The following is a 25,388-nucleotide window of genomic DNA, read 5'->3' as shown; positions in this document are numbered from 1 at the left end:
CTATAACAAAATTATATGAGAGTTATGCATTCCATGGACTTAAAAAACTTATTTGTGACTATAACAGAACTTGCTGGAGAGACAGAGTCATATTCCAAAACTACATTTTCTATGGAATAAACTTTCCATCTTCATAAAACAAAAGGAATTTGGATAAATGGATGGGGAACCATAAATTCACTCCAGGAGTACTGCCTGTGTCTGTTATGGACAGAGGCAGCCTGCAAAATGACTCAAGGCTCCAGCCCCAAAAGACCCACTACCCCATCCCATATCTGGGGAATTAAGATATAATATTGTCATATCATGGGTATTATTGGCTAGGTTGCAGAGGCTGTTTCACCATTAGCCTAATAATCACCAATGAACTAATGTTGTACATAATGCTTGTATAGCTAAAAGAGACTATAAACAATCATTCATGATTGTGCCCTTGACCTGAAGTTAAAGCTGGTGATGAAAGTTTATTAGTTGTCAGGATATGTAGCTCCTTAACAGATTTGAGCTTTTCACTGAGAATGGGGAAGGAGGGAGAGAGGAATGATATGTCACATGATACTGATGGAGTTTCAGTTGGTGACGGAGTTAAATCTCTAAAGAGAAAGTTTAGATGGGGCTTTGCACAAAGTCAAGCAGGCAGTAAAAAGGCAAGGGTTAACATAAATATGCTGGCACGTAGTAGGGTTTTGGCACAATTGAGAAAATTAGCTGTTTTGGGTTGATGGCACAATGTGAATGCTGATGTTTGTTTAACACATGCACACATTTTTTGTCATCTGCACAAAGATAGCAATTTTCATATTTGGATGCAATTCAATCTCATGGTGATTTAGATATGAGGTGTGTCCTCTTATGGCTGCATGATTAAAATCCTGTTGCAGAACTGATATATACAGTTGAAACACTGTGTTAATATTATTGATGTATATTAAAATCAAGGAATACTTATGAGAGCGATTGCAATATATGCATCTATAAACATAAACAGCTCTAGCATCTCCTTTTGAACATTTGATGCATTATATAGCAATGCATATGGGTATTATTCTTACCGGGGTTTTAAGTATAATATGAAAAAGGGGGAAATTTACTAAATATGTTAAGACTATGATAACTGTTGAATTGTTGCTGTGATGCATCATATAGGATAGCTGCTATGATGTCAGCAGTCAGTAGATATGCCTCTTCCCAAGTATAGCAAGGCGTAACTCCTTAATGCACCATCCAGTAAAGAGCTCCTTTTTAGGCCCCCCCTGTTGAAAATGTGATCAGGTTTTCAAAAACTGTAGGAGAAGAAGAAAGCTGCAAGTGAGTTAAAGACCTCTTTTTCAGAAATTACTCAAATAAAAACTGTATCTGTCCCCCCCCCCCCCCCGAAGCAGATCAAAAGGAGGACAAAGAAAGAGAAAAGGGCAAGTTTACAAAAGTGACAAACCAACTCCAGAGGTAGGCCTGTGGGTTTGCGACCCACAGCTCCAGTCTTTACAAAGTGCCTGCACTCAATGATTATGTTCAGCAGGACGAAGGGCATACACAGCTATCCATATGTAGATGATTGTCTGATCCAGGTTCCCTCCCTTTTGGAAATCTAGAGAGCCATCCAAATTGTCTTGGACTGCTTTCAGATGGTAGGGCTGTCACTACATTTCAGTAATCCCAACTATCTCCAATGACTCTGGTTTCCTTTCTGGGAGTGGTATTGGACTTTGAACAGAGGCTGTTTTGCATCCAGACAACATCTTGTTCTTTTTCCAGTACTTCAGCAGGATTGCCAGTCTCCCATCAGCCAAAGAGTCACTACGGCTGCTGGGCTACGTGACATCCTGCAATTTCATGGTTCCTCTGGCCAAGCCATACATGAGGAAACTCCAGTGATACCAAAGGATGAGGTGGTGATTACATCTCCACTCCTTCAAGCAGACTTCACATTGTTTCCTTGCGTAAGGAAAGTGCATGTGCGATGGACAGAGAGCATATTACTCATTAAGGGAGCCCCCATCATATTATGATTGGGCCTCAGGTGTTGGCAGCAGATGCATTGGGTATTGTCTGAGGTGCTCACTAATGGATTCTGAGGGTCCAGAGCTTTTGAGGCAATCAGATGTGCAAGATTCTCACAAAAATAAAGAAAGTAATATCAACAATTCTAGCCATCAATGCCTTCAGAAACACTTGGCAGCTAGGTCCCCTGCGGATCAGACAGTACTACAGTCATGTTACCCATAATAAACAGGGCAACACACACTCTTAACTACGTCAGCAGGTGTGGAAGGTGGCCCAGGATTCTTGGCTGACCCTGACTGCATAACACATTCTTGGACAGGATAATCTTTTGGAAAACAAACTAAGCAGTTCTTCTGACCCCAATAAATGGATGTTAACAAAGAAAATACTTTCTTGATTTGATCCAAAAGGGGATTGTGTCAGAAACAAATCATTTTGCTTCTCTAGAAAACAAATAACTCTGGTAATTCTGCACCAGTATCCTACAGAATGGAGCCTGGATGGCAGACACCTTCTCCCTTCCTTGGAAAGCCTATTTCTTTATGGTTTCTCTCCCTTTCCTCTCATTCCCAGTGCACTACAGAAAATAAAGGAGGACAGGTCAAGGATGAAGTTAATACACCCCTCTGGCCTAGGTAGCACTGGTTCTCTCTCCTGCTGAGTCTTGCCTGGGAGAAACACCTGTTACTGTGCTAGTAATGTTTAGACCTTCTGTGCCACGGCAAAGGTTCTGTCATTCCTCCCATCCTGAGGACCTTCAGACTGACAAGATAAGTGAGCCACTGAGGATGTTTTACACATAATGAGGAAGGCAAGAAAATGCATCAGCAAGAAATAATATGTATAGTTCATAGGTAGGTATTAGGCTATCAGCCCAAGGGCCTACGTAAGCCTAGCCAACAAGGTTTCCTGGCTTACGCCACCCAAGAAAGTTCCGTCGAACAGAGACACAGAAGTGATCCCCGGGGTGTATTTCCTATTTCCCATCCATGCATCAAGATTTTTCTTGAAGAGTGCTAATGAAGAACTTTGCTTGACATAGATGGGTAGCCTGTTCCAGAGCATGGGAAGTCTCTGGGACAGGAATCTATCCCTTCAGCATGTCCTGTTTATTGTGGTGACAAGGTTTAGGTCCCTAGAGCATGTAGCTTGGAGGGATTGGAATTTTATTTATATATTTATTTATTTATTTATTTAACATTTGTTGACCGGGAAAGCCCGTCTAGGTTCCACAGATCCTGTTTTCAGCGGAGGCCCGGGGAGAAATGCTCCAGAACAGCTCTGGGTTTGACATAGCTTTATATGTTAGGCAGAGATCACCTCGGAGTAGGCGATATGCTACAGAGTAAAGCTGGAGTTTTTTGAGACGGTCATTGTAGGGCATCTGTTTGAGGCCAGTAATCCTCTTTGTGAGGTGCTTCTGTGGCCTTTCCAGCTGCTGCAGATGTCTTGTGAGGTACATTCCAAAAGGGGCTTTGTACTCTATAATGGGTCTAATGAGTGTTGAGTAGAGGGGAACAATGACCTCTTTTTTCCTGGATGAGAACCCTTTTATGATAAGGTGTGCCATGTAGAAGGACTTCCTGACTACTGTGGCGATGTGACTATCAAAGGACAGACTACTATCCACCTGGGTCCCAAGGACTCTTTTATCACACATTCAGTGTGAAGTAGACTGCTGTCTATGTAGTAGTTCATGGGTACAGAGTTTTTACCAAAGGGGATGACAATGCACTTTTTGGCATTGAGCTTGAGGCCATGGCTCTGACACCAGGCATCTGTCTCAGTGAGACCCTTCTGTAGGATTTCCACATCATTTGGGGACTCGACTATGGTTCCTAGTTTTACAGTGTGGGATCTGTCAGTGAGCCAGTTGCCAACCCATCTTGTGACATAGGATTTATACCTAGTTTAGTGAGTTTAGCTATAATTCCAGAATGAGGGATGGTGTTGAAAGCCTTGGCAAGGACAAGCTAGGCTGTGTGAACCACCCTTCCCTCATCTACGGCTTTGTTGACTGCCTCAAAGAAGTCGATCAGGTTCAGGAGGCATGATCTGCCTTTCACAAACCCAAACTGGTTGGGATCCAGAGTTTGGAGGTTACCAATGTCTTTGTTTATGAATTCCACGATGATATGTTCCATGGCCTTGCAGAGACCAGGCTCATGAGGCTATTAGGGCGATAGTTCCTGGGATCAGTGGTGGCTCCCCTTTTTTGGAGTGGAATAACTGTTGCTGTATGCCATTCAGTGGGCACAAAGCCTGATGTGAGGCTATGATTGAACATGGTGCTTAGTTGGGGAGCCAGTTCGTTCTGAAGTTCGTGTAAAATGCAGCCTGGGATGTTGTCCAGTCCCATGGATGCTGTGTTTTTGGCTTTAGAGAGTGCAGCTTTTACCTACGTGGTTGTGATTACAGGGACTCTGCATTCTTCCTGTATAGATATGGGCCCTTTAGGGGGTGGGGGTGGGGGGTAAAGTTAGCACTGAACCTATCTGCCAGGATGTTGGCAATATCAATTGGTTCTGTAATTTTCATGCCATTGTGCTGTAACTCAGAGTAGATCTGGGTGCTGCCATTAAGATTCTTGACATAGCTACAGAATGCTTTGTGGTTGTCCTTAGAATCAGTGGCGATTTTGTTTTCGTAGCTAGCTTTGGAGGATCTTATAAGGGATCTCAGCTTCTTACTGAGGCTGACCAGGGAGCTCTTCCACTCATGGAATTTTACTCTCTTTTGCAACAATTTCTTCCTTCTGTTGTACATTTTTTTATGGCAGGGGATCACCAGATTGGCTTCCTTTTTTTGGAGGATAGCACGATCCATGCACTCATGTAAGTGCTTATAGAGTGCATTTGTGTAGGATTCAGCAGTCGTAACTGTATTGTCCATCTGCATGGGTGTCATGAAGTTCACTACTTTTGCCTTAAGAAGCATGAAGTTGGCTTTGGAGAAATCTTTTACTGTGGTTTCCTTAATGGGGGTGGGGGCGGGATGTGGATCTCAAGGGTGATTAGCTTATGGTCGGATCGGACCATTGAGGAGTTGACTTCAGGTGTGGAACACCGGTCACTCATGTTGGTAATGACTAGGTCTAGGATATTGTTGTCTCTGGTGGGGGTGTGGATTAGTTGATCCAGGGAATTGGAGTTTATGAATTCCAGAAAGCGTTGTGTGAAGGAGTTGGTACACAAGTAGTTTTCCCAGTTAATGGTGAGGTAGTTGAAATCGCCCCTGATTAGGGTGTTTGGTTGAACCCTAATATTTTCCAGTACATCAAGAAAAGATGAGGTGAAAGGGTTCTCGAACTGGTGCCTGTATAGAGAGACAGCATCTAAACAAAACACATCTGTTGGTGGTCCTCAGTTACCTGTTAGATCCTTCCAAAGTAAGGTTGTCTTGCTCATTTATCAAGGTACACTCTTCAGCCTTATCTTTATCTTCTTGTTTGCCACTATACCCTCCTGCATACTTGCAGCTGTCTAGGAATCACTTCCTTAAGGTGTCCTCCACTTAAAACTCTACCTCCCTGGGACCTAAACTTTGTGCTTCAGATGCTCATACCTCTCAACTGTCCAGATTTTTGCCTTATTTTTTTGTGCTGTTCCTTATAAAATGTGTATTTTTCTGACAAATCAGTGAGGATTGAATTTACTAAATAATGTCAGACATTTGAGTTTCAGACTTCATATTTTTCAGAAAATGCATGGTAATGCAAAACCTTTTATACTAGCAACTTTTTAAGTTTATAACAGCAACATTTAAAATATTTGTCCCTATTTTTGGATCTCCCCCCACCCCTATTTTTGGCTTTGTCCAGTTTTCTTGTGCTAAGAGGTTGAGAGGTATGGAGACGCTAACCTTCATTGCATTTAAACCAGCTGCTTCAGCCCTAACAAGGTGGTGACATGGAAAACTTCTCTGCTTGTAGCCTTCACCTCTGCTGTATGGATCTCAGAGCTACAGTCTGTCATGTAAAGAGCCTTTTTTACATAATAATAGGATCACTTTAAACACTAGTCCTACATTAATTCCCAAAGTAGTGATAGAACTCTCTCCAAATCAGGCAGTCCATGTAGCAGTTTCCCCCCTCCCTACTAAAGAGGGGAGAAAAAGTGTTGCATAGCCATCATATATATATAGGCAACTTGTCTACTGTATTCCACAAGTTGTCTGTATATGCAGAACTCCTAGATGATAAACGTCCTGCTCTTCATGTTCTTTCTTTTTCGTTCCAAGCACTGTGCCTTTAGTTACTGGTCCAAAATCTCTTCCATGCTCTCTACCTCTCCCTCTTCTTCCGTCTACCTTTACTAAAACATTCACTATCTTAATAGTTATCCTCCGTTTTCCTACTTTTCTGTCCTATTGAGTTCATTCCCAAATATGTTTCATACCTTTTTACATGATGCTACCATTATTTAATGATATACAGTTTAAATGATGTATATTTGCAGTTTTGCTTGTATATCTCTGTTGTTTACTAGTGAACCTCTGTTTACTATATTCTTTATGTAATTTTTATCTTCCAGTGCTTCTCTCCATGGAAAATGCTGCTGCTGTCTTTTATTGATACTCTGTTAAATTTTGTATATTTATTTTTTACTTGTATACTTCTGTTTACAATGTTTTTTATGTAATGTTGCAATTTTTCTGGAGCTTTTCAACCCGGGCTTCCTCTGAAAATGGGTAGCTTTCTGCCCAGTTAGACTATCCCAGTAAACAAATGCAATAAATAACTAAAAATCCACTTATCCATATGCTATCCCCTTAAAACCCACCCCTGACTTTTTCATATACCACTGCAAGCAATTACTCAGTTTAAAATAACGACAAAACTTATCTACAGTCCTTGTCTCATCGAACCCTTTTCTGTAGTGTATAAAGACCGCTGTTCCCCTTAAGAGAATCGGTGGCTTATACATCTCCACTCTGATTTGGAGAATGAACATTCTCTAGCAGGGTGTTAATGTACAGGTAAATCCCCCTGAAAAAATAAGTCCACCACATTGTGACAGCATATTAAGCTGCTTTGGAGCTCGGACTGAAAGAAAGCTAACTTCCTCCAATTATTTTATGTTCGCTAAGCAGTGCTTTTGCTGTTTAGTGAGTATAAAATTAAAAAAAAAAGAACATTTACAAAAAATAGAAATGTGTGTGTATGAAAGTGGGTGTGAGAGCGATACAGCCATTATTATACACTAGCTAAGCAGATCTTTTGATGTTTACCAAGTGTAAAATTAAAAGAAACATAAAAAGAGAAAGAAGGAAAAGTGTATATGTGTGTTTTATGTTGCTGTGTGTATGTTTGAGTGTATGCATGCATGCATGGAAGCAAAAATGTGTCTGTGTGTGAGAGTGAGCTTAATGAACTAGTGACAGCAGTAGTTAAGAGGTTTGCATACTTCTCAGCCTCATACCTCAAGAAACCTGGATAAAGCCTAAAATAAAGGGGGAACAAAGGCTCAAAAATAGGAACAGATTTTAAACATTGCTCTTATAAAATTAGAAAGTTGCTTGAATAACAAGATGTGTGTTGCCTTGCATTTTCTGGAAATAAACTCTGAAACTCAAATGTTTGTCATTATTTTGTGACTTGAATCCCCACTGATTGGCAACAAACCACACATTTTAGGAGTAACGGACCAACAAAATGAAGTAAATATCTAGCTATTTTTTGTAAATATTATATTTTGGATGTAACATATTTCCACAAAGACCATTTACATGTACTACAGCAAGTCTGAAACATTAGGTGGAGGAACTATTTTACATCAGAAATATATAAAAACTATAGTAATAAAAAACAATAACTAAGTAAAACACAACAGTTTTACAGACAGGGATGTAGAGGCCCTTCGCCTGCCATGTTCGGCCTCATAACACCCCTTGGGTGGACGTTATTTACACAGTAACACACATCTTGATGGGGGTCCACTACCAAATTTTGAAATTCCAAAACATTGAAAATCTGATTACTGAAGCACAGAGAACTGAGCTTTTGAAATATCAAAACTTGCCAGTGGAGATCGCCGTACAGTGTGGAATGGGAACTTTACCGTTCTCTCCATTGTAGTGGAATCTTGGAGTTGGTATATTTTAGTAGCAGAGGGCATGGGGAGTGCAGGGGGCTTTCTCCCCTGCAAAAATATGAAATTCTAAGTTTTAACATTTTGGACGCTTTTTTTACTTTCGTTATTTCAAAACCTCAATCGTCTGGGCTTCAGTAATCAGAGGTTCGATGTTTTGAAATTTCTAAATTTGGTAGTGGACCCCTTGGTGGGCATTATTGCTTGCTTAACATCCCCAGTCACTCATTCCTTATTATGTAAAACATGCACACAAATATTTTTGCTCTGTCCAACCTATGAATTTCCTGCTAAGGTATTTTCTCATACCAGCTGTAAACATTTTCTAAATTAATACTCTACAACCTCATTTGACCAAAAGGTTTTTATACCAAAATACTACTACCCTAACAAAATAAAAATATGCTGTACTTCTACATTACCATTATTAAAATATCTTTTTTTTTTAATAATTAGTGGCACAACAGTTAGCACACCCAGCTTTCATGGAAGATTAAAAGAATGTGAGTTGTATTCCAACTTTTTGCAACTGGATTCTTTCTCCAGTATTGACAATGTAGTACATCATATGGTGATGCAGCATGATTGCCTATGACAAGGCAATATCGGACCCTGCCCTACTACAGATGCTCTATGTCCGTAAGTCTAACTCCTTGCACATTACCCACTCGATAGGCCTAAATCTAATATGCAACATCAAAAAAACCTGCTGGAGAGACAGGTTTGTCTCCCAGAGGCTGGCCCGTCTCTGGAATAAACTACCCATACATGTCAAACAGAGTACCTCACTGACCCTCTTCAACCACAACCTTGATGAATGGATGGGAAACCACAAATGTGTCCCAGGGGTTACACCTTTGTCCCTCACTGACATGGGCGACAGGTGCTTACTGAGGTTTCTTTTTTGAGGATAAACTCTTGGCTAGGCTTGTAAGGGCCCCAGGGCCATTAGCCTAGTAACCTCCTATGACTGAGTTGCAGTTCTTTAACTAAGACATTAAATCAAAGTCCCATCTGCTTGAGTTGATGATAGCTAATGCAAATGGAAACAATCAGTGGTCTTTTATGCAAGACTTGGAGAGATATGGAAAGCCCCAAACTGTAAGTAATAAGCTTTTCATCAGAAAAGGAAAGAGAAAATAATAAAAAAATGTTTATTTCAACTCTGCTTTAATTTTTAACTTGCACTTATAAACACCTGTATGGTGGTACTTCTTTGTACTTTTCTGTTGTTTTCCATGTTTTAGTGAAAAATGTTATCTATTTGTGTTTTTTAGTTTGTTCTGGGACCTTAATTTTGTACCTTAATTTGCAGTTGTGGGAAGATTGTGTTTCTCCATTATACTGCACTCTTAGCACCACAAGTAGAATTACTTTCTAAAAGTTAGCTTTTTGTATTTTAAACCCTGCTGGGCTTTACTCTTGTAGTTTCATTCACAGTTGTGGCAGAGCTGTGAACTTCTGCCAGATTTGAGCCTTATTTAATCATTTATTACTGCAATTTCCGTAAACAATCTTACTGGTAAATTTCTGCATAGTATGGTGTTTTAAACTGTAGTAGAATTTCAGTAATGAGAGTATTGTTTTTTTCTGCTCTAGGATTTGTGCTTCAGTGCTTTTACAGTTGTTGATATACCAGTTTTGCTTCTAAATTTTACATTCTGGCTATCATTTACCAGATTAAAGTTGATTTCTGATGTCATTTTTGTTTCCCCCTTTCTGTCTGCCCTGTTCCCCACTGAGACACTAAGCTAAAGATTCTGAAATTCTAACCTACCTGGAGTCATTGGCCTGTAATTCAGAGAAGTTGCATTACAGTGCCTTTCTTTTCTTCTATTCTTTGTGTCTGTCCCCAACCTGAGCCATTATTCTAAAGTTTCTGAAATAGCTCCAACATTGGCTTTATTTGACTGGATCCATCTCTACCAGCCTACTTCTTTCTTCAATTTTTCCAAACCTCCCACAATTTTCCTGTTGTGGTTTTATAAGGCTGCATCTCTGGCCTCAACCCCATTATAGTAATCTGATTGCCAAATTCCCTTCCTCCCATCTTTCATTCCTATTGTTTGTTGCATAAGCTATTTAAGTACTCTTCCAACCCATTGTTTTCCATAGATCCATGATACTGAGTGCCCAGTATTGCTTTGGCGTAAACCTCATTTACTATATATTGTCTCCTGCTCGTTTTCCCAGAAATCAGCAAAGCTTGGCATCCTAGCCTGTGTTCCAGAAGTAGTAGAATTTATTACTGTTTTGCATACTTTGCCCTAATAAATCAGCTTTATTAGCCCGAACCAACAAAGCACCTTTAATAGCATTCTAACCTCAATACACCTGAGCTACTTGTTGCGTACCAGTCAAAGGAGCGGACAACATGGATATGTAATTTCTTAACTTCTCTGGTGGATATGGGCATCTTGAGACAATGTAGCAATTGTTCCATGATTACAAACAACCACATAGTCTTTAAAGAAGCCGACACAATATGTGAGAGGTGTACTTAGACAATGACACTTGAGGCTAAACTCTCACATGCAAGCACACATCAGGTTGCCAAAACCACACACACAATGTCCTCCTCACAATACACAACACACACACATAGACTAATCTATGCTGAGGCACTTAAATGCAATCATCCTGAACAACAAAGATCACCTAGACTGCCCATTAACAAAGCTATGCCTCAGCAAGCACAAAGGCACTCATATAAAACAACACCTAACACCACACATGCAGTCACTTTCAGCGGAGCGCCAAACAGTAAGCTCCTAAGGCAAGCAAATACACTTCTCAGCACTCTCATCATAGGGGGCTTCATGGAGAAGATAATGGGTAGTTACTCATCTGGAACAAGGATCTGCCAAATCATGCACATGCTCATGTCATTACACCGTAAGTACCAGGATGATTCCATCATAGTCCATGTAGGTGTAAATGACCTGATATATATTTCCCTAGACTGTATGAAGAGGGAAATTATGGCACTCTCAGAATAAGTGTCTCAGGCTGGTGTGAGCTTAGCACTGAGCAGTACATCACCATCACTGAGGATAATGCCGCAATACAAGCAAAACATGATTGATTTTAACAATTGGCTGTCGTTTCTGTGTCATTTTAAGTGGATCCAATATTTGTCAACTTGGGGTGGATATGGTTAACAGACCACATTGCTTTGCCAAGGATGGTCTGTGCCTGTCCTTTCTAGGGTTCTAAATACTGGCTAAAACTTTATCCACCCACAAAATGCTTTTTTAGGCAATTCCAAATTGACAAACCTACTGACATAGCAAAATCAACTCAATTAATTTTCAAGGTGTTACTGCTCAATGTCAGTAGCATAAATAAAAAATAAACTCCATCCAAGCCCTCCTCACAGTCAAGAATTTAAACATCTGTGCAGTTACCAAGACACGGGTAAGCCGCAAAGAGTACTCCAGTAGTGCAAGGTTTCAGTGCCTTCCACACTTTTAGACCAGCAGCTGCACATACGAGGGCTAAAGGTGGAGGTGTAGCGATATGCATCAATAACAAGCATACCTCAAGGTGGGTCAAACAGAATGATGCTGTGGAGATTCTCCTCATGCAAATCATCATAGACAAAATCTTGTACCATATCCTAGCCATAATTATGCCTGTATAGATTGGGAATCCTGGATTTCATAAACACAAACCCCTTTAACCAGATAGTGAATATGCCCATTAGAGGTTCCAGCATACTGGACCACATACTCACAAATATGGGAAAATACTGCATTGCCCCCCCCCCCCCGCACCCTGTCTCATTCTCCCTGGCAAGGTTCAACCATAAAGCTGTCTCCTTCAAAATCAACTCTGTAACCCCAGTAACAGTTAGGAACTATTCCAAGACATACTACCTTTTATTAAGCAATGGTTTGTCAAAAGTCAGTGCACCTGCAAACCCCAAGAATATAGCAGACTATGCTAAACTGCTTTCAGAAACTCTGTACAACTATGTCAGTGACTGCACAGAGGCTGCAGTAACTACCCATAGTTAGCCCAGAACTATGCTCTGAAACAAATCACCCTGGTGGCATCACAAATTAAACAGGTTGTACAACAGCAGGAACAAAAATATGGCAAAAATCAGGAATGGTAATTCCTATAAAAATAAAAACTCTCTCATTGAACTAAATAGGCAACTAAGAGGGCTAATTGGGTCAAACAAAATCCAACTTTGAGGTTAAGCTAGCCTCCCAAGTGAAAGATAGCCATAAAGCCTTCTTCAGCTGTGTCAGAATCTTCAAGGGCAGCATACAGCAATGTGCAGAAGTGGTGGTTAATGGTGCCACATTCATCAATCCTGGCGATATAGGGAACCTGTTAGTAAACATATTCAGTTGATTTGAGACTAATTCCATTTCAAATTTATCCCGACTCACCCCGAACCATCCCCACAAAATACCCTCAAAGATAACCCCCCAGTCTAGAACTAGCGATTGTGGCCTGGTTGTGCTCACTAAAGCCAAGAATGCTGCCCAAGATATTGTAAGCAAATAACTCAAGTAGGAAAGGTAATAGATGGGGATGAGGCTAAGAAGACTTTTGGATTGCCAGCTAGCTACTACCTTCCCTACCAGGTCATGATGTCAGAGCACACTCAGAGAGGAAGGGATATAGGAATTTTAAGGGAAAAACCTGCTCTGGTAGAGCTTTTAGTTGAATCTACAACAAACGCAGCTGTTAAAAAAGGATAATTAGTAGGGCATATAAGATATTGCATGATAACTCTAAGAATCAATCAGAGGAGGTTAGAAAAGATTGGGAAGAGAGACTGGAAAAGCAATTTACATGAAAACAATAGGAATACGTATGTTTGGCTTCCAGATATACAACCAAGTGGAGACGGTTTAGAATCTTTGCTTGGAAGTGTTTGCATAGCTATTTTTATACCTCAAGCAGACTTCAATTTTTTTTTTCCTCGGGTAGACAGCAAATATCGGAGATGCGATAAAGAAGAAAGATATAACTGGGAACATATGTTTTGGGACTGCAATAAGTTGTCAGATTTTAAAAATTCCATACAGAATACTTTGTCAGAAATATTGGGTGAGCAAATGGCTGTAACTAAGGAAATGATTCTCTTGAGCTGGGATTCATGATCTGAATTGCCTAGACATAGTACAGCCTTATTAAGTGTAATGATGTTGGCTGCCAAAAAACAATTACTAGACAATAGAAATCAAAGTTTACACCAACTGTATTTGAGGTACTGTGTAGAATAAAAGAGATAAATGAACTAGAAGATGGATCTTTAGAAAAGAGAAGGAGTAAATTGCATAGAATTAAAAGGAAATTGTTGGAACAATACATACATAATATTCTTCAGGAGGAGGGGGAGACTTGAGGTTTAATGGAAAGCAGGAATTCAGCAATTGTTGTAATGTTGCACTGATGACAGTAGCAAAGAAAGTATATGTGATGTATATTGTATTAAAAAAATGAGAACACAGCCTCAATGGGCCCTGATAACATCCCTGGATTCCTCCTTAACAGTCTAAAATATGATTTATCATTAGCCCTGCAGTCACTGTTTAATTTTAGTCTTAAAACAGGCTTTCTGCCATGAGAATGGAGGACTGCAATGCTCATTTTGCTTCATAAAGCAGGACCTTCAACAAGTTGTGGAAACTTAAGGCCCATTAGTCTGACTAGTCTTATGGAATTTATCAGCAAGGACAGAGAAGACATCCACACACTAGATCCATCCCAGTGTGGCTTTGTCAAAGGAAGGTCATGCATACTAAAACTGGTGGACTTCTTTGAAAAGATAACAAAGGCAATGGATGTGGGGAAAGCAGTGCAAACTACCTACCTACATCAGGCTAAAGCATTTGATACAATACCCAACTCAAACAACAACAAACTTATGGAACTAGGCATAAATCCCTTTATAACATGCTGGATAGCTATCTGGCTCATGAATAGTACCCAAGAGGTTAGGATCTTTGAGGCCACCTGCAAAAAGAGGCCAGTCACTATTTGCTTCACTCAGGGCTTTGTGCTGGTCCCACTCCTCTTTGACATCTATGTCTGAGAGGTCAAAGCCAATTTCAAAGGCCTGTGGCTGATCAAGTTCATAGAAAATTGCAAACTGGGAATGATGAGAACACCCTTCTGGAAGGTCTAACACCGACAACTACTTTGTGCCAAAGCCATGTCTTTAAACTCAATGCCAAAAAATGGATTATAGTACTTTTTGGGAGGTTGAACATCCCAGGTAACTACATCAACAAAAAAAACACCCCTAAAAGTTGATACACTAATCGGGGATCTGGAAACTCATGTAGAGAACAACCTAACCTTCGACCAACGTTTGTCCAAGGTAGTAAGAAAATCTTTCTGTGTTGCTTAAATTATAAGTAAGGGCATGGCATCAAGGTCCACAGAGGTCATCGTACCACTGTACTTGGCCCTCATTAGACCCATCATAGAGTATATGTTTGGCTTAATGGTTAAGGTCTTCACCTCATGGACACAAGGTCCCCGTCAGTATGTACCTGACCAGACACATGCAGCTGAAGGAACATCCATAATGGTTCTTTACAAAAAGATTACAGGAAGTAAACACTATGCCCTGTACTGATAGGTTGAAAGCCCTGTCTACACTGTATCAGCCAGACTTCTGAAAGGTGATCTTTTCCTGGCATACAAGGAATCCCTAGACCCCTGTTTTGATGAACTCTTTGCATATCCACAAAACAGACAGCATCAGAACTATTAGATTAGAAGACCTACATTTTGCTTGTGACATACATGGGACATGTTGGAGAGACGGATGTGTTTCTCAGAGAATTCCCATTCTCTGTAATAGGCTCCCCATCCATGTAAAACAGAGTTCCTTCCTAACCCTATTTAAGTATTCAGAAATTCTGGTCTAATGTCTATGTCTCTGATGGACATAGGCAGTCAGTAGAACACATCCTATGTAAATCAAATTTGTTGGCCACATTTTGGTTGCAGGACAAGACTTAAAGGGCCCCAGTGGTTATTAGCCTAGTATACACCTATGAACCTATAGCATGTATGAAAAAGAGTAAGGTACTTTTATTATAAATAAATATGTGGAATAATAATGATGAAAAAATAAACTGTGTGTGTAAATATACATAGATAGATATAAATATATATATGTCACAATATTGAATTTTAAACTCAGAATTCATATGGTCAAGACCATATAATCGTGTTTCAGAAAACTCGAGCATCAAAACAAAAACTACAAAAAAAACACAAACATTTACCTTTTTTTTTTACATTTTCCAGGGGGGAAATCCCCACTTGCACGCCCAACACCCCCTGCAAATTGTATATACCAACTATGACATCTCACTACAGTGAGGAAAAGTGTAAATTTCTTGATCCTCACTGTATCGCAATCCCTATTCAAAAGCATTGAGTTTTCAAAAACTCAGTCATATTGCCTCAACCATAGGAATTTCAAGTTTCTGAAAACTCGATCAACTGATAGGGACCCATATACATACATACATTTTATATATATATATATATATATATATATATATATATATATATATATATATATATATATATATGTGTGTGTGTGTATGTATATATATATATATATATATATATATATATATATATGTGTGTGTGTATATATGTATATATACACACACACACACACATGCACACACACACACACACACACACACACACACACACACACACACACACACACACACACACGTAATATGATATAGATGCATTATGGACACAAGATCGTCATTCTTTATGCCGGCGTCAGAATGTCAGAGAAAACAGAACATTGACAATTACTGTGCATATTAAGAGGAATAACCTCAGAGCAGGTGACACAAAAAACAAACCCTCGACTCCCCTAGTTATGCATATTAACTCTGAGATTGCATAATCCCCGGAAAAAGACAATATTCCCCTACCCTGGGATTGTCGAACTCATGCACATCAACCATCTCTTTCAGTCAAACAAATGTTGACAAAACAGTTGTTGATCTTGTATCAGTTTGATTAAAATAAACAAAGATGCATACCGTATGTGAGTGTGTTATATAGACAGATAGATATAAGTTCATTGGAATGTATTAGGCTAATGTCCACTGGGACCTTTTTAACCCTAGCCATGCATCCCAATTCTTTGGCAAGTTCTAATACCATAGGCAGCAGAAACAGGAGCACTGGACATACCATTAACACTCTTAGCACAAGAAATCTGAACAAAGCTATAAAAAACGGGGAGACAAAGGCTGAAAAATAGGACCAGTTTCTAAATATTGCTTTTACACACTTCAAAAGTTGATATAATTCAACAGGATATGTATTTGCATGAGTTTTCAGAAGGGTATGAAGTCTGAAACTCAGATGCCTGTCATTATTTTCTAACTTCAATCCTCAATGATTTGCCAGAAAACCAAAAATGTTATGAGAAACAGACCAAAAATATTTGGCAAAAATCTGGACAATTGAGAGGTATGCCTTTGGAAATAAAATGTTTACAAACAGAGGCTTGGAAGATGAAACATTTGCAGACTGCCTGGGTTCATTAGAGGCATATATGCCAAACTAGGAGTGAATCTGGATTCCCACCCACTTGTCCAAGTGACATTTGAATTGGGTTAGGGAATGAACTCTGTTTATATGGATGGGGAGCCTGTTCCAGGGAAGGGGTCATCTCAGGGTATGTACCTGTCTATCCAGGTCCTATTTATGTCATAGACAAGATTTAGATCTTTGGACCAGGTAATTCTGGTGCTGGTTTCTGAATATGTAGGAGGTCCATCAGAGTGGGGTCCAAAGATACCTTATATGCCAGCCATCAATCTTATCTCAACAGCCTGTAAGGGACAGAATACAAGGATGAGGCTTTGAGGCGGTCTACATAGGACATTTTATTTATGTTCTGTGTTCTTTCAGTGAGGAGCATCTGTGGATGTTCAAGTTGTTGGGTGTGCCTGGTAAGGTAAATGCCAAAGGGAGAATTGTACTTGATGGTAGTCCGTAAGTCCCTAACTACTGGGTTGACCGTTAGGGTTGTATTGTCAATATGGCAGCTACTAAGTGTGGCTGGCTTCCCAAAAGATACTATTATGGATTTCTTGGTGTTTAGTTTTAGTACATGAATCTTACACTAGTTATTTGTTGGTGTTAGCCTTTCTTGGACAACATTAGTGTTAGTGTTGGTGGGGTGTTCTATGACTGCTCCTTACTTGCAGTCATCTGCAAATTTGTTCAGCCAGAAGGCCTTGATGTTGGCCAGGACTACTGATAGGCAGATGCCAAAAAGGAGCAGTCCCAGGACAGATCCCTGAAGAACACTGCCGGTGAGATGTCTTTTTGTAGACGTGAAGTCCCAAGTCTAACTTCCTTGGTCTTGTCTGTGGGACATCTGGCTATCTACCATGTGACATAAGGGTTAATACCTAACTTTCTGAGTTTGTCAAAAATGCCCAAGTGGGGTATTGTGTCAAATACCTTGGCCAGGTCAAAGTAGGCAGTGTGAATCATTTTGCCATCATCCATTGCTTTGTTGATCTTCCCAAATAAGCCCTTCAGACTTGAGTAGGTGTGACATGGCCTTGGATGAAACCTAACTGGATCAATGTCTGGAAGTTTCCTTTGTCATTATTGATCATTTTCATGATAATTCTTTCCATGGTTCTGCATATGAGACTAGTGAGACTTATGGGTCTGTATTTTCCAGGGACTGTAGATGGCTTGCCTTTGCTGTTCTCCATGTATGATTCTCAAAGTCTGTTTGGAGGCTATGGTTAAATAGTGATTCCAATGGGCCTTATAGGTCACAGTTCATGCAATTTAGAAGATAGCCTGGCATGTTGTACAGTTTTGTATAGCTGTTCTTACAATAATTGTACACATATAGCAACATATATATATATATATATATATATATATATATATATATATATATATATGTAGGTCTACTTTTCTTTATCAAAATTTCACAATCTTGAAAAAGAAACGTAAAACCCCACTTCCGCAAAGTGCATTACATTGAAAGTGCACTTTTGTGAAACCCGATTCACCGAATCAGAAACAAAATAAAAAAACTACTGTAAACACGGTTTTGCAGTGGGGGCAAGCTCCTCTGCACCACCCCACACCCCTACTTAAATATACTAACTCCAAGATCGCACTACAGTGGGGAAAAGGATATATTTCCTTATCCCCACTGTAATGTGCTTCGGTGAATCGTCTTTCGCGAAAGTGTACTTCTGATGTAGTGCATTTTTGCTTAAGTGGGTTCGACCTTGTGTTTCTCGATAAACTGTGTTTTCGACAAACAGAAGGAGACCCATATATATATATATATATATATATATATATATATATATATATATATATAGATGATATAGATGTATAAGTAAACTCATGATAACAGATTGTTACATATTCATGCCCCCACCCTTTGTATCATTGTATAGACTTCTTTCATATTCCATATCTTATTAAATGAGTATATGTCAGTTTTACATTTCTAGATAAACCATAAACATGACAAAAAACTTGTTTCCATATTGTCTAAATTTTAACGCAGTATATTATCATATAAAATTCAAAGTACAGAAAAGTTAGGAACTTAACATGATTGTAGATGGTCAAGTACAGTCACTGTTACAGTACTTAGCGTTGGAATTTCTTGCATACAGGAGACCAGAAAATGGCCTGAATTCCAGAGCTCTCACATCAGCCCCACTCCTACCCCACCAGATGAAGGACTGCTTCTTCTTCCATTGAAAGGATGCTGGTAGTGTAAAGGGTAGTTGGCTACTGATATCTTCAGTTCTTTCTTGCTGCAGAATATGATCATAGCCCCCCATGCTCCTGAGCATGACCTGTCTATTGTTGGCCCTGTCCAGTGCCAGAAAGCTAAAGGAGGGTGTCTGGAGGGGGATCTAAGCAGGGAGTCTATGAAAGTAAATAGGAACCCCCCACACAACCCCTAGAACAGGTCTAGAAAAAGAGGGGATGGGTGGAGGGGAAATGGTACTTGAAAAATGAAGCTACTCAAACATCTAAAATTAAGCTACATTCCTAACACACATGTACTGTACTTTTGTTAGTTTACAATTGCAGTGTTAACAATTGGAAAGGCTGTCAGATTTGGCCAACATTGTGTAGCTGCCTTGTATGAAGAGCAGGGACAGCAATGCCTGCAGGTTGGCTGAGGAGGTTCCCTTCATGGCTATAGGAATGGCCCCTAAATTATAATGCTTGGCAGAGGTGTGGAATAATAACCAGATTGCTGCTTCCATAATGGCTTGGGTGGAGAATCTCTCTTAGGAAAACTGTGGCGGCAGCCATTGTCCTAGTAGAGGGGGGCCTGACCAAGACTGGGACTTGTTTTTCCATAGTGCAGATAACAAAATTAAATTCACTTTGCAGTCCATTTGGAAAAGGTCCATTTTTTGACAAGTTTTCCTCCTTTTCCTTTTGAGAATGCAACAAAAATCTGGCCTGTCTTTCTGTCACTGATTAAAGTTACCCTGCTTTTTTGACAATGGCCTTGATGTCTGCTGTGGTAAATGGGACCTCTGTTTCATGTCGCATCCAAATCATGGCATCAAAGGAATACATCACCTGCTTTATTTTCATAGGTGCACAACTCTGAGATGCTGAAACAGAAATCTCCTCTCATGCTTTATCTGTAGTCCCTAATAAAGTGTAAACTGTTGCTTTGTTCTGGTATATTTTTATTAGCTGTCAAGTTTGTACAAATGAATTATTGTAACATAGGGCAAATTTTTCATAGAGATTCTGTTTTAACCATGTCATTTCTGATTATTTTGATTTGCAGGCTATGACATCCCAGTGCAACAACTATGTTTGCTTATTAAAAAAGAAATGAAAGTTCCATCTGCTGATAGCAAAGGAGGAATGATGGTGAAGCAGCAACAGATTTCATGTGACATTATAAGCAGTAAGTACTTGTTCAGATAATTAATTGAGTGAATTAATTTCTGACATGTAGCTAAAAGAAAATTAAGAAGAAAAGGTAAAGTACAGACTGTACCTAGTAGGTACAGCAGTCCTTCAGAAATCTGAAAACACCCCGGCATAATATGGTCCAGTGGGTCCAGATGTGTAAATGTTTCCCCTGAAGTATCCTGAATGTGAGAGTCAGTTCAAGGCTCCTGCTAGCATTTTTGTGACCTGAATATTAACTCTTTGAGTGGCAGTGAGGTGTGACAGTGAGAAGCAGCATTCTGCAGAAATCATTGAAGGATGGGAGTGGTTATTATCAGAAGAAAGGCAGCATGGAAGAGATAAAACGTTTCATAACCGTGAAGTCAAAGGTGATCAGTACTGTAGAACACAATGTGGTACTAAAGTCCGGGGGAAAGCGGTACTGCAGAACATGATGTAGTACTGAGGGCTGGGGGTGAACATTACTGCAGACAGGGTTGCCAAATTTCCAACTGGCCGGGTAGGGACAAAGTGAGGACCAAAAAAAAAAAAGGTCTTTCACACTAAGTGATTTCCGAAAAAAAAAAAGGTCTTTCACGCTAAGTGAGGACCAAAAAAAAAAGTCTTAAGGTCTTTAAACACGGAGCTACTTCTGTTTAATACATCAAGCAGTTCCACATTAAATAAAAGTAGCTCTGTGTTTACCAATTTTTGATTGGCCCGTATGCCAGTATAGAAGCCAATCAAAAAACTCGAAAAATGGAGCTGTGTTTAATGCGGAACTGCCTGATGTTCCGCATTAAACACAAGCAGCTCCGTGTTTGGCAATTTTTGATTGGCCCATATACTGGTATACGAGCCAATCTAAAAACTCGCAAAACGGAGCTGTATTTAATGTGGAACTGCCTGATGTTCCGCATTAAACACAAGCAGCTCTGTGTTTAGTGATTTTTGATTGGCCAGTATGCCGGTATATGGGCCAATCAAAAAAAAAAAAGCGGAGGGCTGTTTCACCGGGATTTAAACTGGCAGTGCAGACTCAGGATTGGTCTGCTGAGCCTGGGACAATCCCGCTCAAATAGGAACGTCTGGCAACCCTGACTGCAGAGCACAATGCAGTACAGAAGCCTGTGAGTGAGTGGTACTACAGAACATGATGTGGTACTGAGGGCAGGGGGTGAGCGGAACTACAGAACACAGTGCAGTACTAAAGCCTTGGGATTAGTGGTACTACAGAACACAATGTAGTAGTAAAGCCTGGGGGTGAGCAGTACTACAGAACATGATGTGGTACTGAAGCCTGAGTGGGATTTGAGCAGAACTACAAAACACAGTGTGGTACTAAAGCCTGGGGGTGAGCGTTACTGCAGAATATGATGTGGTACTGAAGCCCAGGTGTGAGCAGAACTACCAAACACAGTGCAATACTCAAGCCTGGGGGTGAGTGGTACTACAGAACATAATGTGGTGCTGAAGACTGGGTGTGAGCAGAACTACAGAACACAATGCGGTACTAAAGCGTGGGGGGAGAAGTAATGCAAAACACAATGTGGTACTAAAGCCTGGGGGTGAGTTCTACTACAGTACACAATTCAGAACAAAGCGTGGAGTGAGTGATACTACAAAACACAATTCAGTACTAAAGCCTGGGAATGAGTGGTACTACAGAACACAGTGCAGTACTAAAGCCTGGGGGTGAGCGGTACTACAGAACACAGTGCATTACTAAAGCCTGGGGCTGAGAGGTACTACAAAATATGATGTGGTACTGAAGCCCAGGTGTGAGCAGAACTACCAAACACAGTGCAATACTCAAGCCTGGGGGTGAGTGGTACTACAGAACATAATGTGGTGCTGAAGACTGGGTGTGAGCAGAACTACAGAACACAATGTGATACTCAAGCTTGGGTGTGAGTGGTACTGCAGAATGTGATGTGGTGCTGAAGCCTGGGTGTGAGCAGAACTATACAACATAATGCGGTACTAAAGCCTTGGGGTAAGTGGTACTGCAAAACACAATTCATTACTAAAGCCTGGCGATGAGCGGTACTACAGAATACAATTCAGTACTAAAGCCTGTGTGAGCAAAACTACAGTACACAGTGCAATACTAAAGCTTGGGGGTGAGTGTTACTGCAGAACATGATGTGCTACTGAAGCCTGGATGTGAACAGAACTACAGAATATGATGTGGTAGTGAGGGCTGGAGATGTTATGCCGTGGTGGTACAGCGGTTAGAATTGTTGCCTCACAGCAAGAGGTTCTCCCATTCGATTCTTGGCTGGAGCACCTTCTGTGTGGAGTCTACATGTCCTCCCTGTGTTTGAGTTACGTTAAAGACATGCAGGTAGGTGCGAGCGTGAATGGGCGTGCCTTTGTTGAAGGTTGGGCATTGGGCTGGCAACTTGGCACCATAAAAATCCACTGCCAGTCATGAGCGGACCAGAGTTCCGCTGTGGTGACCCCTGACCAGGAAAAGTCGAAAGTCTTTTTACTGAGGGCTGGGGATGAGCAATATTATAGGACACAATGCAGTACTAAAGCTTGGGGGGTGAGTACTACTGCAGAACATGATATGGTACTGAAGCCTGGGTGTGAACAGTACTACAGAATGTGATTTGGTACTGAGGGCTGGGGATCAGCAGTTCTACAGAGCACAGTGTGATACTAATGCCTGGAGGTGAGTGGTACTGCAGAATATGATGTAGTACTGAAGCCTGGGTGTGAGCAGAACTACAGAGCACAATGCGGTACTAAAGCCTGGGGGGAGTGGTACTGTAGAGCATGATGTGGTACTGAGGTCTGGGGGTAAGCAATATTACAGAACACAATGCTGGGGATGATTGGTACTACAGAACATGATTTGATACTGAAGACTGAGTGTGAGCAAAACTACAGAACACAATGCTGGGGATGATTGGTACTACAGAACATGATTTGGTACTGAAGACTGGGTGTGAGCAAAACTACAGAACACAATGCAGTACTAAAGCCTGGGGGAAGCAGTACTGCAGAACATGATGTGGTCCTGAAGCCCAGGTGTGAGCAGAACTACAGAACATGATGCGGTACTGAGGGCTGCAGATGAGCAGTCCTACAGTACATGGTATGGAACTGAAGTCTGGGTGGTGAATAACATCAAAAGGCTGGGAGTGTACAGTACTACAGAAAAACAGTGTGCAACTGAAGGCTGGGGTGAGCATTACTGCAGAACACAATTTGATACTGAAGCCTGGGGATGAGCAGTACTACAGCACACGGTGAGGTACTAAAGGCTAGGAATGAACAGTACTGCAGAAAGTGGTATGGAACTGAAGCCTGGGGGGGCGAATAACAGTACAGAACATGGTGTGGTACAAAAGGCTGGGAGTGCACAGTACTGCAGAATACATTGTTTTACAGAGTGCTGGGGATTAGCAGTAGTGCTGAACACAGTATGGTACTGAAGGCTGGGGTGAGCATTACTGCAGAACACAGTGTGATACTGAACCCTGGGGATGAACAGTACTGCAGAACATGGTGAGGTACTGAATTCTGGGGGTGTACAGTACTACAGAACACAATGTTTTACTGAAGGCTGACACTGGACAGTACTACAGAGCACTGTGAGCTTGATAGGGGCTAGAAAAAATAGTCGGTATGAATAATAGTGAGTTTACCGGCCTGCCTATAGACATTTAGGAAAAAACCTGGATTGGAAGTGAGAGTTGATTTGCATGCTGGAGTGTAACTGTTTCTGGATGGAGTGTAATTGGAATTACTCATCTATTTAGCATAGAAAAGAACAAGAAACTTAAGTGTGCTATGGCTAAAGACATTAATGAATATAGTCAAAAGGGGTTCAGGCATCTAGGCAGCGAGACATTTCCCTGTGGTACATTTGATTTGAGACACATGGCTGAAGTGACATTCAGCTGCAGAGAAATATGGCTGATGTGAATTCCCTATGGGCAAACAGAAGCACACACTGCCATGCCCACAGCTTTAATAACCAAGTGATTAGAGGCAAAATAAGTCATTTGTGTTGTTCTCGGTGTACAGTACATGCTTATGTCACTACAACATCTATAAGTGTGCTACAGCATGGAGGAAATATTGCATGCTACTGTAGTTACATTTATGCTCCAGTATGCATTTTAGGTAATATTCCCTAGACACTATGATGGGAGTAGTGGCCACACACACCAGTTATAAAGGCACTGCCAATTATGCACTGCATTTTTATTTCCACTGACATGTCCACTGGCCAAACGGCTGCTGATACCTGCCATATTGCCTGCTATGTCATGTCTCTTTGGTGCTCATGGCCATTACTTTCCAGCTGTGCATTTTGTTATTGAAGTTGTGGGCATGGCACCGCATTCTTCTCTTTACATAAGTGTTTGTTTTTTGTTGACTGCCATGTTGTTGAAGTGCAAATCTTGAAGCATGTTTTATTGTGTTTGTATTAAATATTAGATCACTTAAATCTGAGGTGACAAAAGTATTCCGTTAACATTTAGGCTGAGTAACTTCGGAGTTAGTGTATTCACAGTTGTAGTGATGGGGCGTAAAAGAGGCTTTTCACCGGCAAGAATGTTTTTTACTGTTTATTTTCTTAGTCAACAATTTTCTGTTTATGACTTTGTCAGTGATTATTAGCAGCATTATACTGTTGCTGTTGGTGAATTGACTTGTAATCCCATTCACAATGCCCCGCACTCAATTCCTTCAGCTCTGTCTGCAGTAAGCATGTATTACTTTAAGTTCTTCCTCTTTCTGCATAACTTTTATTTGCAAGCATGATGCTGAGACAGAATACATGTGTACAAGAGTGCTTAGAAAACAAAGTCCATTTAATAACCAGGAGTAGCTGTGGATAAGACATTAACCTTGCACTGGCCGTGCTCCTAAATTAAGCTTTGTCCTAAAACAAAATTAAGGTTGCATACAAAAGTTGGTTCAGTGTTTTTTCTTCTCATTGCACATATTCAGGATTTGTATCAAGCATAGAAGTAACTCAAGAATACCACAGATTGAATTTCATATTGGCTTAAATGGCACCTGTAACTGTAATGTTACACTTGGCAGAGCAGTAGAGTTCTGTTCTGCTTTACTCTTTGTCTTGTGATCTGTGAATTTATTATGTTCATTTACCACATAAGGGTTGTTGGTGGTGTATCAAGCTTTATAGGTGAAAAAGGTATTTTTATATTCCTAAGCAGACGTCAGAGAATTTTTCTTCAAGTAGATAATGTATGCTGGAGGTGTGACTGGAAAGAGATAGCAGTAATTGTGAACAAGTCTTTTGTGAATGCAATGACTTGGCAGATTTTAAAAATTTCCTACAGAATATGTCAGAAATATTGA

The 25,388-nt window shown here is 40.4% G+C and overlaps 1 protein-coding gene across 1 annotated transcript in view; it reads left to right on the top strand.

Moving 5' to 3' along the window:
* Positions 1 to 25,388, top strand: part of LOC122811765 (zinc finger protein 260-like) — a 195,353-nt gene that overhangs the window by 129,369 nt on the left and 40,596 nt on the right. The window contains exon 3 of the mRNA XM_044083824.1: positions 19,930 to 20,052. Within this exon, the coding sequence (XP_043939759.1) occupies positions 19,930 to 20,052 (123 nt within the window). The remainder of the gene's footprint in view (positions 1 to 19,929; positions 20,053 to 25,388) is intronic.

Source organism: Protopterus annectens, chromosome 1.part1, assembly GCF_019279795.1.
Source record: "Protopterus annectens isolate FY-2018-M chromosome 1.part1, PAN1.0, whole genome shotgun sequence".
Lineage (NCBI taxonomy): Eukaryota > Metazoa > Chordata > Ceratodontiformes > Protopteridae > Protopterus > Protopterus annectens.
Note: the sequence above shows the minus strand (reverse complement) of the source record. Positions and strands in the feature narration are given on the sequence as shown.